This window comes from Clupea harengus, chromosome 4, assembly GCF_900700415.2.
Source record: "Clupea harengus chromosome 4, Ch_v2.0.2, whole genome shotgun sequence".
NCBI lineage: Eukaryota > Metazoa > Chordata > Actinopteri > Clupeiformes > Clupeidae > Clupea > Clupea harengus.
In genome coordinates, this window is record NC_045155.1 from 6,942,947 (window position 1) to 6,958,058 (window position 15,112).

Below are 15,112 nucleotides of genomic sequence, written 5' to 3' on the forward strand. Positions count from 1 at the left end.
ATCTGTACCAACAGATATGAGAGGAACGCTGGTTACAGCACCTTGGCCACTCGGTCATACACCTCCATGGCCTTGATCCATTTACAGAGACCCTCGGCTGCAGACGAGGCTTTTAGCACTTTGGCAGGATCGAAGTCCGGGTTGGTCATGTACTCGGCACGGATCTTTTGCATCACATGGACCTGTCACATCATAACACATACAGTAACATATTTCACCTTCTCAGGTTTATTGACGTCACACACACATTTCACTGTTGAACTCTATGACGCTGTATTTACGCTTTGAATTAACAGAGTATTCTGGGGTGTTTTCTTGAGTGTGTGAGGGCTTACAGGAATGTTGTCCTTGTCGTACACTCTCAGATCACGCAGGAAGTTCATGTCTCCCAGCAGTTTTTTGCTTGGACCCCAGTAATCAAGAATCTGTGGAAAGAGTTGGAAGAGTTCAAATATTCACAACTCCCTCAGAACAGTCATTCACAATTATTCTGACTTTTCTGTGTGTGTATGTGTGTGTTTTGTTGGGGGGGGGGGGTCACCTTCTGTCCAGTTCCTGCTGGATCATTAATCTTCTCCGGCTTAATATCCTTCATTACACACACGGCAGACATCACCAGCTTCACTCCTGAGGGGGGGTTCTTCATTGACTTCACGATCGTCACGTCTGAGGGCTTTGGAATTAAATAACGATTCAGTTCACCTGCACAAGGTCAGCACCTCACCAGCGTGCTTAAAAATAGGCCAGCCGCAGAGTTGACTGGGAGTTTCACAGTGAATTTGATCTACACAGTTTCCCAGTGGCATTCAGAGACCCCCAGCACTGACCTTCAGGGTGTCCAGAGCGGAGAGGGCAGCCTCCATAGCGGGGATGGCTTCGGCCAGGTCGCTCTCGCACTCGTCCTTCAGAGCTTGGGACTCGTTTGCTTTCAGCGTGGCGGCTTCCTCGTCCACACGAACCACTTTACTCTTGGCCTCCACCTGGACAGACTCCACCTCGATCACCTGTCAGAGCACGGCAGCGAGCAAGGGAGATAAGTAAAGGACGTCATGAGAGGCCAAGGGGACAACACCACCGATTTACTAAACTGTTTAAAAATAAATGTGAAAAAAAAAACAGTTAATCATTTTTTAGTGACAGAGTGGAAATCAAGGCTAACCTCCATCATTGCTGCATTTTCTATCTTAGCCTGCTCCAGTTTGGGCTTTAAGTCCACCAGCTCCTTCTTCATTGACCCCACCTGACAAGCAATATTTCGGGGTTAGGGTCACCCAAATGCATGAACACGTTCGTTTCAATTAAAGGATTAAAGGTTTCTTAACCTGAGACTCGGCAAAGGCTAGCTTGTCCAGTCCATTGGTGTATCTCTTCTTGGCTTTCATCACTGTGTCTCTCTTCTGCGTGAGGAGCAACCTGAAGGCAGCGATGAGCTCCAGGTAGGAGGTGGGGGTCACGTAGTTGTGGCGACCAAGCTCTGACAGGAATCTAGGGGTTTGTAGTTACAGGAGTTTTACGTGAGTGAAGACATTTTGAAGCTTCTTTTCGGCCACGGAGAAGGCCTTTATGTAAGATGATGTGAGATGTTTCTCAGACACACAAAAAAACACACACAAGCAAGCTGAAATATGTGTGTCTATTTTAGTGTGCTCTGTGGAAAGGTTGGGAAAGACCTGAAAGCTTATGCCACAAATGCATGGATACTGTTGATATAGTTCGAAAGAATGAAAAATAGGATATGAATATGAAAAACAGGAGAGCTATGTGTTTCTGCACAAAATACTTCAGAGGGTATATGTTAAGTCACATCACACATATACAGTACATGCTTCTATATTATATTTCATATTTCAGCATGTCACTATATTTCAGCGTGTATATTTAGATGACATCACTCATCTACATACCTGTGGGAGAGGTTGATGGCAGAGGTGTGGAAGGTTTTGCAGATGGGCATGACTTTCTCACGCTCCTGGTCAGTCATCTCTATAGTTTCCAGGAAATGGTTGGCTACCCTTTCCAGCGCCTCTTCTGGCCAAGGCTGGCAGGGCAGGACAGGGGATACAAAGAGTTGACAGGTGACCTTTTTAATCAGCAGATATTTGATGAATGATAAACAAACAATGGTATTTCAAAGTACAGCAGAATACTCAATTGTGGTTCTGTTTTAATTATATTATATCACATTATATTACATTATATTAAATCAAATTATATTATATTATATTATTTATCTTGTTATTTATTATATTAGATCAGACCACAGGCAACAGGTGTTTTTTACACTGCAATGCAGTTCTAAATGGAAAATGGTGAAATGTAAGAGATGAGCAGGATTAGCCGGCCCCAATCATCTTATCAAAGTTTATATCGCAATAATGCCCAGCTGACTGTGTTACCTCTAACTTAAAGACAACTTCAACCTTCACACCTCAGGGAATTCCGCTAGAAGTCGGCCACAGAATTACCAGACATGAATTACAAGCCTCATCAGTGCGGCCTCACCTGGAACCAGTCGATGGTGCAGCAGTTGATGAGGGAGGGGAACTGACGCAGGCGGTTCCTGAAGGCGTCGCCGATCGGGCTGAAGGCCACCACAATGTGCAGGTTCTCCCGGCACCGAGTCACAAAGTATGCAAACAGAGACAGAGGGCTGAACTCCAGGTTCTTATTGCCGGCTTGAGCGATGGGTCGCACAGCCTGAGAGACAAACAGGTGAACATCCAAGTGGATGCAGAAACCCTATTACTACAAGTTATTTATCAGTGGACATCTTGATAGGTGAAAATTCACCCTAGTTACCTCAGGACTCCGGAGCTGCATATAAGTATATTTATTAGACAAACAACAATTGCAATCGGGCTCACTCCCAGCACAAGGCTGAAAGTGAAGCAATGATAAACACATCACACAAGGTTTATATAGACAGAAGTTGAGCATTCAGCAGGGATAATCACGTGGTGGATTTCTCACGTCCGAGGCAAGGATGGAAGTTTTGCAAGGTTGGAAGAAGCACAGTTCGACCCTTCTTATCTCTTCTGGTCTAAACATGCTCTTGTACATATGCAGACTAAGTGGCACCTAATAATCTTAGTTACACACACGCAGAAAAGCCATGTTCCTGCTTTCATAAGCACATGATTCATACAAGGAATATATTAATACAAAGCACTTGATTATTATATTCTTAAGTCATTAACAGTGTTTGGAAATTATCTCCATCAGTCCCTCCTTTTATCCGTTTCAATGGATAATTCAAAATCACCATCAAAATCACAAATCATCTTTCTTAATTCGTCAATTATCAATTTCAATGGATAACCTCAAAATCATCACTCTGAGCTTCATCACATGGATTTTCGGAACAGAGATCATTACTGAGCATTATTTCATCTCATCATAAGTCAATCATCATATTTCACATCACACATTTGTATACTTTGCATTTGTAGGCCAACATAGTGGGTGTCGAGTGTGAGTGTGTGTGTGTGTGTGTGTGTGTGTGTCATTAGCTCGCCTAGGCTTCAGATAACATTCAAACAAGGCCTCTTTGCTCTGTCCTTGAAGGCCCTGTTCCCCATCAGGCATTCTGTTGGACAACTTTTTGCATCTTTTGTAGGATCAGATCTAAGTCTTTCCCATCTCGGGTGTTATCAGGGACATATGTGCAACATTGGTCAGTACCAAACATGACACAAATGCCTCCATTCATGGCAGTGAGAATTTCACCACGTGATTATCCCTGCTGAATGCTCAACTTCTGTCTATATAAACCTTGTGTGATGTGTTTATCATTGCTTCACTTTCAGCCTTGTGCTGGGAGTGAGCCCGATTGCAATTGTTGTTTGTCTAATAAATATACTTATATGCAGCTCCGGAGTCCTGAGGTAACTAGGGTGAATTTTCACCTATCACATCTGCTCTGTATAACTGTGGGAATAAAATAGTTTATTGGACACAGAAAGAATATGTGAGCGGATTAATAACATTACGTTTATGAAGTATGACGCATTTACCTCCATGATTTCCTGCTTCTCGTCAACAGCAAACAAATTTGGCACCTCCCCTGTGTTCAAGACGCTGTCCACATCCTCCAAGAAGGCCTCTTCCTTAATCTGGGCGTCTGTGATGAGGAACACTGTCCTTTGACCCTTCACCCCTGCGCTCTTCAGCAGATGCTGTAAGACACATCACACGTCAGAGTAACACCAATATTACCAATTCTGTAATGGACTACTGAAGACTAGCAGATTTCCAGACAGCTGGTCAGTAAGTCAGTTATCACCTCAATATGTCATGTTTGGTAAGGCAGTCACCACCTAAGTATGTCATGTTTGGTAAATCAGTTACCACCTCAGTATGTCATGTTTGGTTAGTCAGTGACCACCTCAGTATGTCACACTGCATCGTTTTTTGTGGCTCTGTCTGCAGCCCCGTACCTTCAGGTCTTCCCTCCACTCATTCAGGCCGTAGCTTTTTGAGATCTCGGGCTGGAAGATCGTCATGCCGGACATGAAGCCGGCCAAGCGAGTGATGGACTGACGGCCACTGCCGCCGACACCCACCAGCAGCGCGTTCCCACCCGGCTGCTTCAGCACTCTGCTGATCCGGGACAGGTGCTCCAGGACGTAGCTTCGCAAAAACAAAATATAAGTTTTCATCTATATGACTACATGTCGTCATTTACGCTATAAAACAATGTGTATTGATGGTGGTGAGTCAAATCATGGGTAAGTTGGTTTTGTATTAACTAGCATCTATTGCTTCCATTGTACAACTGATGCATAGCATTCACAAAATGGGAACACAACATGGGTTCAAGATTCATGAACAAAATAACTGATATGGTCAAGTTATTTTTATAAAACATGTATTCACAACTGTGGATAAAATCCACTACTTCATGCACAGGCAATGGTGTAGTTACCGGAAGATGACCAGGTTCATGCGATTCTTGTGTGTCTGGTTGTACTCGTCGAGACAGTGCTCCACCACCTCGCCGAAGCTCTCCATGGACGGCACCTCAGCGTACAGCCTCTCCGTCTCCTCCACATCAGGGTTCATGTAGTCTCCAAACAGTAGGCCTCTAAGGTCCTCCTCACAAAGCTACACAACGAACACACAAAACACAACTTATCTAATGTGCTTAATAATTGTATCTGTATTAATATAAAGAATAAAAGGAAGGCACATTAACCCTAGCCCTAATCACCAAAAATACTTTAAAGTTTAGTGCTTCAAAGTTTTAGTCCCACAGAATTAAATACAAGACAAATGTGTCAAATATATTAATGAAACACAAATGTCATTCATTGAAATTAAGATTGTTTCCCGCTGGTAGTTTCTAACCTTGCTCCCTTCCTTGAGGTGATCAAACACATCGTCGAATCTATCTCTGAAGTGCTCGTTCACGATGCCTTTCATGAACTGGAAGAGCCAGGCGCGATCCTGGTTGTCCACCAGGCGGTCGTAGAAGACACGGAAGACCTCGTGCACGAAGAGGCGAACCATGGTGCTCTTGCTCGCCAGGGACTCCTTCTTGAGCAGCAGGCAGCCCTGGATCACCCGGGAGAAGTCCCGCAGGTTGAAGGTGTAGTGGGACTTTGCAGGCGTGGGCAGGAGATTCTCCATGGCATTTTTGTAGACCTAGTGGAAGAACAGAAAAAAATGTGTCAGGAAGCCGATTAAAGAAAACAAATAAAAACACTGACAGAAGGAAAAAATAGGGTATATACAGCTGTTATTTCTCTAAAATATTTTATATGTAAGAATAGCTTGTTAAGATTGTTTATTAGTATCCATGATTATTATTATCATATATATATATATATATATATATATATTCATGATCTATTGTGTATGTATTGTGTATCAGAAGACATCTAGCTGATTTATTTATTTATTATTAAGTAAAAATGACTGAGTACCTCCAGTGTTGCACCGACAATTTGGTTGCCCACAGTAAAGCAGTCAGGAGGGAACTCGTTGTTGCGGAGGTAGAAAGACACTATGTTGGAGAATATGCGGACCATGGTGTCATCGCTGAAAATGTTCATACTGAAGATGTTGAAGTGACGCAGGAAGCGTGATGTCACCGCATTCCTTCCTCCACCAGGAGGGCCCATCGCCGCGACGAGCTGAAGGTCAACTAAAGTGATCTTAGTTGTATCTTTAATGTCATACCTGAAACAAATAAGATTAGTTTGAAACATTGGGCCATAATGGAGTTATACAAATTATATGAATTACTATACTATACTATCAAGATATATATGTTCTTGATACAGTATATAAAAAAGGTATTCAAAATGATTGCTCACCAGTTTCCATGGTCAAAGTACTGTCGCAGCAGCTCAATAGGAGGCTGTGCTCCAAAAATCTCAACTGCTGGCATGTTCAAGTCATCCACAAATATGACACACTTCTTGCCCATCGGAGGCCCATACACCCCCTTACGCCTCTTATCCAGCCTGGACATGATGATGTTCTGTTCAGGGAAAATTAGGTTCAAGTGCTTGTATTCCCACATACATCTAAGTTAGTCAGATATTTCTTATATTTTTAGATATTGTGAGCTAATAAGGTGTTGGTCTGAAGGTGGTCGTCATCATCATCATTGTAGCCATGGCATTACACATGCCTTGTAAGGCAGAGGTGGCTCCTGCTATGTTTTGGCTTCTGGGTTTACCTGGGTCTGATTGGCACTAGTCCGAGCTGAGAAATTAACGAAGAAAGGCAGGAAGCTGTCCTTGTCCAGATTGTTCATGAGTTTCTCCTTCACGTACACAGACTTCCCCGTTCCAGTGGGGCCCACAAACAGAAGGGGTCTGAAATGTAAACAATACACAAAGGCCTGCCCTTTAAACAAACTCAAGAAGAGATGCACAAAACAGCCGTCATCTCTCATGTACTCCTGCAGGCCATCTGGTAAGGGCAAGACACTTGAGCTCCGTTTAGACAACAGCATCTGCTAAATGTAAATAACACAGCAAGGTCACAAGACGATAAAATCTAATGTTACTCAACTACTTCAACTGACACAGAGGATTTACACACAACTGACGGGAATATCCACTGTGATTGCAATGCCACACTATGTCATAGGAAATGTGAGCTTACACGCCATACTGAATGCACAGGTCCATCAGGTAGGCATACCGCACTGTGTCAATGGTTGGGACAATGATATCCTGCACTTTGGTAGTTTTGTCCCCTAATGTTATGTTCTTGATTGACTCATTCCAGTTCACCCAACGCCCTTTTGCTTTGAACTGTGAATGATACAAAGGAATATGTTACAGAGAGTTCAGTCAATGTGTTCTGAAAAGCCAAAGGCAAACTCTATTTACATCGACAACAAATAAACTGGTATTTCGAAAGGTTACTTTATAAAGTGCTTCGTCTCCACATGGGGTGATGACTAACAGTGCATCCTGCAGTGTAGCACATTGCATTTCAACTGGCCTATGAGTCACTGAAGACTGTAACATTACAACCAAAATCCCTGCAGTCAGCAAAGGGAAACAGAGAGAGAGAGTTTATACACGTCAGGCAAACCTCATAGCTGTAGTCATACACCAGACCCTTCTCATCAAAGGGGCACTCCCACTTGGCCAAGGCGGACGGAAGAGGGTCCTCCTTCGAGTTTCCAGAGAGTATCTCCCTGAGGAAATAATCGAAGTGCGTGCGCCCGCCTGTGTCACAGCTGCCCCCCACTGACCACACCAGGGAGAAGGCAAAGGCAGCCTGAAGTAACACACACACACACACACACACACACACACACACACACACACACACACACACACACACACACACACACACACACACACACACACACACACACACACACACACACGGTTCCACAGTTTAGAGAGCTGTTGAAGTATATTATCATTCTATTTATTCTAATATATTTAATATTATATATACCAAGATAAACATACAATTATTGCACCCTTTCCATTTAAACTGCATTGAGGGGGTGATTGTCTCCATTACCAAATGGCATTCTGGGGTGAGAGTTTATCATACACCCCCCCCCCACACACACTGATGCCCAGAGCAACTGTTGCCTACACCAAAAATAACCACAGACATTTACCTCTTAGCCTTTAAGATTAAAACTTAAATAGATCAATCACCATGATCCATGTGCGAATGTTCTTGTTTCCAGGGTCTTCAGTCACTGGCCCAGTCATCAGCATCTTAAACAGTCTTGTGAGAGACACCACTGTGTTGCTGTTACTTGTAGGGACCACTTCCTATATCAGGGCAAAAATACAGACAGTGAGTGAAGACAGAGGTGAAGTTTATATACAGTATTTATTAATTGCTGATACATTTTCTAGAGGTTTATATAACAGATTATATATTGAGTGATATGAGTTGGTAATAAACTGTACTGAGCTAATCAACTAATTGCCACCAATATTTGAAATCAATTGAAGGTGAAGGTGAAGCCCATGAGGTCAATAATGTGAAGCGGAAAGGGAAAATGATGAGGAACTCCACGCCCACCCTGCAGTGTTTACGCAGGGTTCTGAGAGCAGGGCCAACCAGCCAATCAAACAGTTCCAACAGCAGGGAGGTATGTTCCGGTGTCTTCAAAGGTTCCGGCAGGGTGTCAAGCCATGAAATCACCAGCGGCCTCCAACCAAGCTGCGACGGCTCCATGTAGATCATCCCACAGCGGCTAACCGTGGCTGGCTACGTGTGGGAGAGCAATGAGAGGAAAGGGGAAGAAAACTCACAATGTGAGAGCCGCTGTCAGAACTGGTGTGTGGGTCTGACCTACTTATGAGGACGAGTCATCGTGGCCTAATGATCTGTACTCACTGAGGCCTGAGAGAGGTCCATGGCCTCAAAGATGAGACTCATTTGGTTCGACATCTGAATAATTTCTCCACTCATGAGACAGAGCTGCAAAGGAAAGAAAGACAGTAAGTAACAGCACAGACAGAAAGAAATGTAACAGTGCTTCACTTCACACTTTCACTTTCATGCCACCAGGGGGAAAGAAAAACATGTACTGTATGTATGTAACAAAAGTGTGCCATCCGCTATTTTTGGGATGTTGATGTTTACTCCATGCCTTTTTGTTGTCGTCGAGCACAGTGTTCATGCTTTCGATCCAGAGCGTGTCGATGGGCCCATCAAACACTACCCACTTCCTATCAGGCGTCTCAGACGAGGCGAACTCGCGGAAGGTGTTAGCCACAATCCCATCCGTCCACTGAAAACAAGAAAAAGAGAAAGAAAGAAAGAAAGAAAGACAGAAAAAAGAAAAAGAAAGAAGAACATAATGGTCAGAAATGGGGAGAAAAGAGGTCATGTCTTTATTAGAGAATAAAATAAAATGTGCCCATGTCACACTGGACTTATCCTGTCAGAGTGAATTCATACAGTACACCTCATAATGCTACAACATCCTACTGACTTGATTCTCATGAGAATCAGTGGGCCATTACAAAACTGACTCATCTCGTTTAATGTTAATTCCATGCATGGTGTCTACAGCAAAAAACCTGTGATGTCAACGCATCAGCCGTCCAATCCCATTTTCAATCAGAAGTCATGAAAGGACCGCAAATCTGAAGAGTATGTCGGTCATGTCGCCATTAGGGGGGGGTAGGGGGGTGGAATCATACAAAAGCCACCTACTTACTAGCAACCCATCTGTTCTGCAGATGATAACACTCAGGCTGCGTTCTATCTGTCTGACACACTTATCAGATCCACCAGACATTATCTGACGTCATCCACACCAGCATGGCTGCTGTCCACCCATGGTCTGAGTCAGCCAAAGAATTACACTTGTAGCGAAAGAGGAGATGAAGCCGCTCAATGTATACTATGGTGAGAAAATATACTTATTGCTGATTGGCTGACAGGTATCTACCTGGTGTCGTAGTTTTGTGCCATTATTCTCATATATCAGATATGAGATGTATCAAATCCTCCATATCACCCCTAAACGGCCGTTATCTCTTACATTTAAACCACAAATTGATCCTTTTTCTAATGCTATCTTCTTCATTTTGTGAGATGCAGCTGGACTTGTTACATCTTACATCCTCTTTTACACCTTCTGACACCTCCCAATGCATTGTTAATATAGACGGACTAAAAGTGACATTTTTTAAGCGTACCTCGTGAGAGACTGGGTCAAACTGCCCGAAGAGCTGACCCATGGTGATGGACTTGGGATTCACGGTGCGATACATCACCCTCTCCTCATTGTTGTAACCTCTCTCATGCATGAGGGTCAGGGTGTCAGCCAGCACATGCAGGACTACGGTTTTGCCTGCAAAAGGCTCTCCAACAAGCATGAACCTGAAGAGATAAAAAAAAAAGAAACAGTACCTCAATAATCAAGACCTGTGGTTACTATCTATCAATGGAAAAATGAGATCTTCAACAACGGCATTTAGAATGTGAGTGATGTTGCTAAAAGCTTACCCGTGACGAACAATCATCATCTCGTAGGTTTGGATAATCTTTTCGAGGAAAGTGCTCACAGGCTGGACGTTATGCTCTTTACAGCACTCATGAGCACAATCCAAAAAGAGCTGCAAATCAAACCAGATACAGAAATGACACAAAAGCAACTTAAAGGTGGAGTCCCCGATTCTGGCGAAAAGGTCGTTAATATTGGAGCCAATCAAATTACACTCCTCCCCTCCGTGCTCCTGAGACATCATGTTGATTGGCTGGAACTGTTTATGGCTCCGAGCCACAATTTTTTGTGCAGAGCCAGGACTGTTTGTGAGCACCAGAGTTTTTTGAGCGCACACAACTAAAGAACATAACTTGAGAACTGTGTGGAGCAATTCACTGAATTTGACAAAAGTGTACTGGATTAGAATCACGTACTGCACATTTCAGAACGAACCTAAAAAATGATCTACATGGCACAGATGAAACTGTCAAACCTCATAGTCTGCTGCAGGCAGGGTGATGCCAGGGAAAAGGTCACTGGTGATGCCGTTAAACAGAGGAATATCATGTGAGAGGAACTTTGCCTCGTTCACATCTTTGATAGACCTGAGTAGCTGAAGCAGAAAGCATCAAGGTTTAAGATACCATAACACATTAAATGCAATATTCCTGAAATATTTTTTTATATTTTTTAAATGAAATATTTTCTTTATAGGGATGCTTCACTTAGAAAGCCTACCAGTATATCCTCATTCTCATCGGGAAACTTGAGTTTGAGGTTTCCTGCGGCCACTAGCACCGCTTTCACGGCCCTCATGCCGTAGTCATAGTGGAACTGGGAGGAGAGCTGCTCCGAGCACAGTCTGTAGGTCATCACGATCTTCACCGACAGCGGCTTGGCGTTGAAGAATCCATAGGAGTACAAGGAGATCTCTGCTATCAGCGCATAATTAGGCACCATCATGGCCACTGTCCTGAACAGCACCTGGTAAACACAGTGCAAGGAAAGCAGCGGAACAGAGATAAATGAGCTTAAGCTGACATTGCGGCAATGGATTTAGTGTCTAGTTTTCTCCATCAGGCAGCTCAAATCAGGGGCTCGCTAATTAATCTGCGCACTGAAATTGGTTGGGCCCCGTTTAGACACCTTTAATTTAATTAATCAACAGCAGAAGTAATGGAGGTGTCAGGGAGTCTTCAGAGGGAGGAGGAGAGGGAAGGAAGGGGGAGGGGGAGGGGGGTCACCTTGAGGTTATCAGGGAGCTCGGATCGACCGGCGTATCCCGGGTTCATGGTGATGGCGACGAAGCAGTTGGGGTTGAGGCGTAGCTCCGTCCCCTCAAAGTCAAAGTACTCCAGTTTCAACTGAACAGCGCGCTGGATGCACAGGACCTGCTGGGCCACCACAGACAGCACCTCCAGCTCGATGCGGTTGAACTCGTCAAAGCAAGCCCAGGCCCCAGATGAGGCCAGCCCTTTAAAGAACTAAGAGTGGAACAGGAGCAGGCAGAACAGCATCATTAGTGCATGAGTATTCTCACCTCACAGAGCCGTTTCTGTTCAATTCAGTCAGCTATATGAGGATGTGTGTGTGTGTGTGTGTGTGTGTGTGTGGTGCGTGTGTGTGCGTGTGTGTGTGTGTGTGTGTGCGTGTGTGTGTGTGTGTGTGTGTGTGTGTGTGTGTGTGTGCGTGTCTAAAATCAATAATCGATATGACCCAGTTGCTATTTCTCAATCAATTTATCAAACTAAAATCAATATTTCATATTATCAACCAGCTCATCAATCATTTGAAGTCAATAGTGTATTGTATCAAGACCCTTGGAATCTTAAATCCTGTCAATACCGATAAAAACAACTTTAACAGGAATTTCCGGGGCTTCATACCTTGCCCATGGCCAGATAGTCCAGCCCATCAGAGCAGTTGAACACCACACATTGCACGGCCAGGGCTTTGGCCAGATCCTTGGTGGTCTCTGTTTTACCTGTCCCAGCAGGGCCCTCTGGAGCGCCCCCCAGATTCAGGTAAAACGCTCCGATCTAAGACACAGGGAAATATCAACAGTGGTTAGTGTCGCTGTCTTCAAAGCAGTCAAACTGGGTTCGTTTCCAAGCCACTGCAGGATGCTTTGGATAAAAGCGTCTGCTAAATACCGGACCTTTACCTTTATGTTCAGATGATCTAACTTAGATCAAACTTCTTACTTTAAACATAACTTAATACAAATTGAGATGCATTTATTTTTTTTATTTTTTTTAAATGATTTGTATAATTTATTATATTGATATTATCTATTTTTATTTCAAACATTTTGTATCACATCAGAATTGCTGGAAAAAAAGTGTAACGAAAATTAATTCAATATAACCATATTGCCATATTCTCCTTTACCAAAGTGCGGTAGCATCTGTCTGTCAGAGGAGTGATGACGAGGCGAGGCGAGTTGCCCAAGTACTCGTAGGCATACTTTACATCGCAGTTAATGATGCGCACAGAAACGTTCTCATTGGCCCAGTAGTAACGAAGCTGGGATAACCACTGGAAATCCATTTCATGTGAGACACCTGAAACAGACATGAACAATAGCTCAAATGAATGTCATTATGATATTACATGATACAATATAAAACACTACACATACAAAAAACGATGTGAATAATGTATAACTGTGTGTACGTACAGTGCATTCAGAAATTCAGACCCCTTCACTTTTTTCACATTTTGTTATGTTGCAGCCTTATGCTAAAATCATTAAGGTTCATTTTCCCCCTCATCAATCTACACTCAATACCCCAAAATGACAAAGTGTGTGTGATATTTCAGCTTTTCCTTTTGAATACATTTGCAAAAAATTCTTAAATCCTATTTTGCCTTTGTCATTATGGGATATTGAGTGCAGATTGATGAGGGAAAATCTTATACTTATTTTAGTTTAACTTACTTTAATTTAAACTAATTTAGCACAAGGCTGCAACATAACATATGAAAAAAGTCAAGGGGTCTGAATACTTTCTAAATGCACTGTATTTGTGGAGATATCTACCTTTTTCGACCATTTCCATGACCACGTCTTTAGCATGAACGTCTATGGTCACCAGCGCTCCTAGGGTGGTGCGTGTCTGCCTGGGCAGTTTCCCCCTCACCAGCTCCACAATGTCATTCAGCTGCACCGTCAACTGCTTTTGGTAGTTTTTCAAACCCTACAAAAACACAAGTTGCTGTGACTGCAGTGCTAAAGGCCAATTAAGTGGCTAGGCGTCAAGTGTCGCTCTACTAAAAATTACGTAAAATAGACTACATTCGTGTCTGCTAGGGTCTGTGTTGCAGACCTTGTAACATACATCTAAAATTTTGAAAGGGCAAAGACATTTTTTTTTTCACAAGGAGATATACAGTATTTTCTATGTTAATGATAAGATCACAAAGTTTAAAGAGAAAAATGTGTCATTCAGGATTGTTCTGTCTGTCTTCCGTAGTCAATAAAACTTTAATTAATTAGTAATCGAATGTTAGTTAGCTAGGTAGCCGAGTTGTTGAAATTACATGTTATGTTCTCAGTTTGTCATCAGACTATGAAAGCCCACAGCTGCTGCGCCGTCGCCAGACCTTATTCATTTTTGTCGAGCAACACTTGTTGCCTGGACTATAAATTCACCTTAGGCATGAGACCACATGGTAACATAATGAAAGACATAAGGCATGTTAAAGAACCAGAAAGGTAGTAAAAACCTAATTGGTCATAAAATCATAAAATATTGCCCTCACTTGTAAGATACTGTGTACAAGGATGTGCCTTCTAAGCTCCATGATCAAACGTATTTCTATAAAACATGAGGAGGAACCCAATCCTTACGTTTGGTCCACTGCGGATGGCCTCATGGACCTCCAGTGTCCAGAACATCTGAGAGGTGCACAGCACCACCTGCCCAGGCCACTCTCGTACCCACTTACTCCTCTTGGTCTCCGGGTAGGCCTGCAGCAACACAGAGAGAACCATGATCACTAAATGTCAAGATACCCAAATCTGTCAGTCTGTCTGTGGATAACTAACCTAAGATAATTAACCCAGGATAACTAACATAAGAAAAAGAAAAACACTGGTTTTGACTCTGTCATATTGTATATATACATACAGATTAAACTCTCTCCTTCCCTATCTTGTTCTGTTTGTTTCTCTCCCTCACACACATGAAAAAAAACACGCACACACACCCACATACCCACAGCTAGTAAATAACTAAACCATCTCACCAGTCTGGAGCGGTCGACCACGTCCCTGATACTGCGGAGCATGATATCCTCCACCTGCACCAGCCACTTCTCCACGGCACCGCGGGCCTCGGAGGTGGAGATGAGCTTGATGAACTCCACCCTCTCGCCCTCACTGCTGTACATGGCCTGGATGTCCAGGTTGGGCAGGAAGTCCAGCTTGGCGATGCCCTCAAAGCACTTCTTCAGGTGCGGCTGCACCCGCAGAGGATCTTTGGTCTCGGACAGGATCTCCAGCATCTCATCGTTGGACAAAAAGAAAAACCTGTGGCAACAAAAATGGAAAATTGTAATTTTTTTTATATGTATGCCAAATCAGTCATGCCAACGCCAGTCCTGCAAATTAAGTCATGCCAAGTCTACCACAGCTGAGTTATCATATTTAATTTAGCATGACAGATTTGA

At 43.3% G+C, this 15,112-nt stretch overlaps 1 protein-coding gene across 1 annotated transcript in view; it reads right to left on the reverse strand.

Moving 5' to 3' along the window:
* Nucleotides 1–15,112, reverse strand: part of dnah12 (dynein, axonemal, heavy chain 12) — a 35,743-nt gene that overhangs the window by 10,384 nt on the left and 10,247 nt on the right. The window contains exons 22-52 of the mRNA XM_042707517.1: nt 14,690–14,972; nt 14,292–14,411; nt 13,482–13,638; nt 12,830–13,002; nt 12,325–12,477; nt 11,683–11,922; nt 11,177–11,422; nt 10,932–11,051; nt 10,459–10,568; nt 10,149–10,332; nt 8,990–9,232; nt 8,836–8,925; nt 8,518–8,706; nt 8,142–8,261; nt 7,555–7,743; nt 7,117–7,268; nt 6,686–6,824; nt 6,318–6,484; nt 5,925–6,180; nt 5,347–5,643; nt 4,925–5,103; nt 4,437–4,629; nt 4,014–4,175; nt 2,503–2,697; nt 1,905–2,038; nt 1,323–1,485; nt 1,160–1,240; nt 828–1,004; nt 542–673; nt 336–425; nt 42–182 (exon numbers count right to left, since the gene is read on the reverse strand). Coding sequence (XP_042563451.1) covers nt 42–182; nt 336–425; nt 542–673; nt 828–1,004; nt 1,160–1,240; nt 1,323–1,485; nt 1,905–2,038; nt 2,503–2,697; nt 4,014–4,175; nt 4,437–4,629; nt 4,925–5,103; nt 5,347–5,643; nt 5,925–6,180; nt 6,318–6,484; nt 6,686–6,824; nt 7,117–7,268; nt 7,555–7,743; nt 8,142–8,261; nt 8,518–8,706; nt 8,836–8,925; nt 8,990–9,232; nt 10,149–10,332; nt 10,459–10,568; nt 10,932–11,051; nt 11,177–11,422; nt 11,683–11,922; nt 12,325–12,477; nt 12,830–13,002; nt 13,482–13,638; nt 14,292–14,411; nt 14,690–14,972 — 5,275 coding nt within the window. The remainder of the gene's footprint in view (nt 1–41; nt 183–335; nt 426–541; nt 674–827; nt 1,005–1,159; nt 1,241–1,322; nt 1,486–1,904; nt 2,039–2,502; nt 2,698–4,013; nt 4,176–4,436; nt 4,630–4,924; nt 5,104–5,346; nt 5,644–5,924; nt 6,181–6,317; nt 6,485–6,685; nt 6,825–7,116; nt 7,269–7,554; nt 7,744–8,141; nt 8,262–8,517; nt 8,707–8,835; nt 8,926–8,989; nt 9,233–10,148; nt 10,333–10,458; nt 10,569–10,931; nt 11,052–11,176; nt 11,423–11,682; nt 11,923–12,324; nt 12,478–12,829; nt 13,003–13,481; nt 13,639–14,291; nt 14,412–14,689; nt 14,973–15,112) is intronic.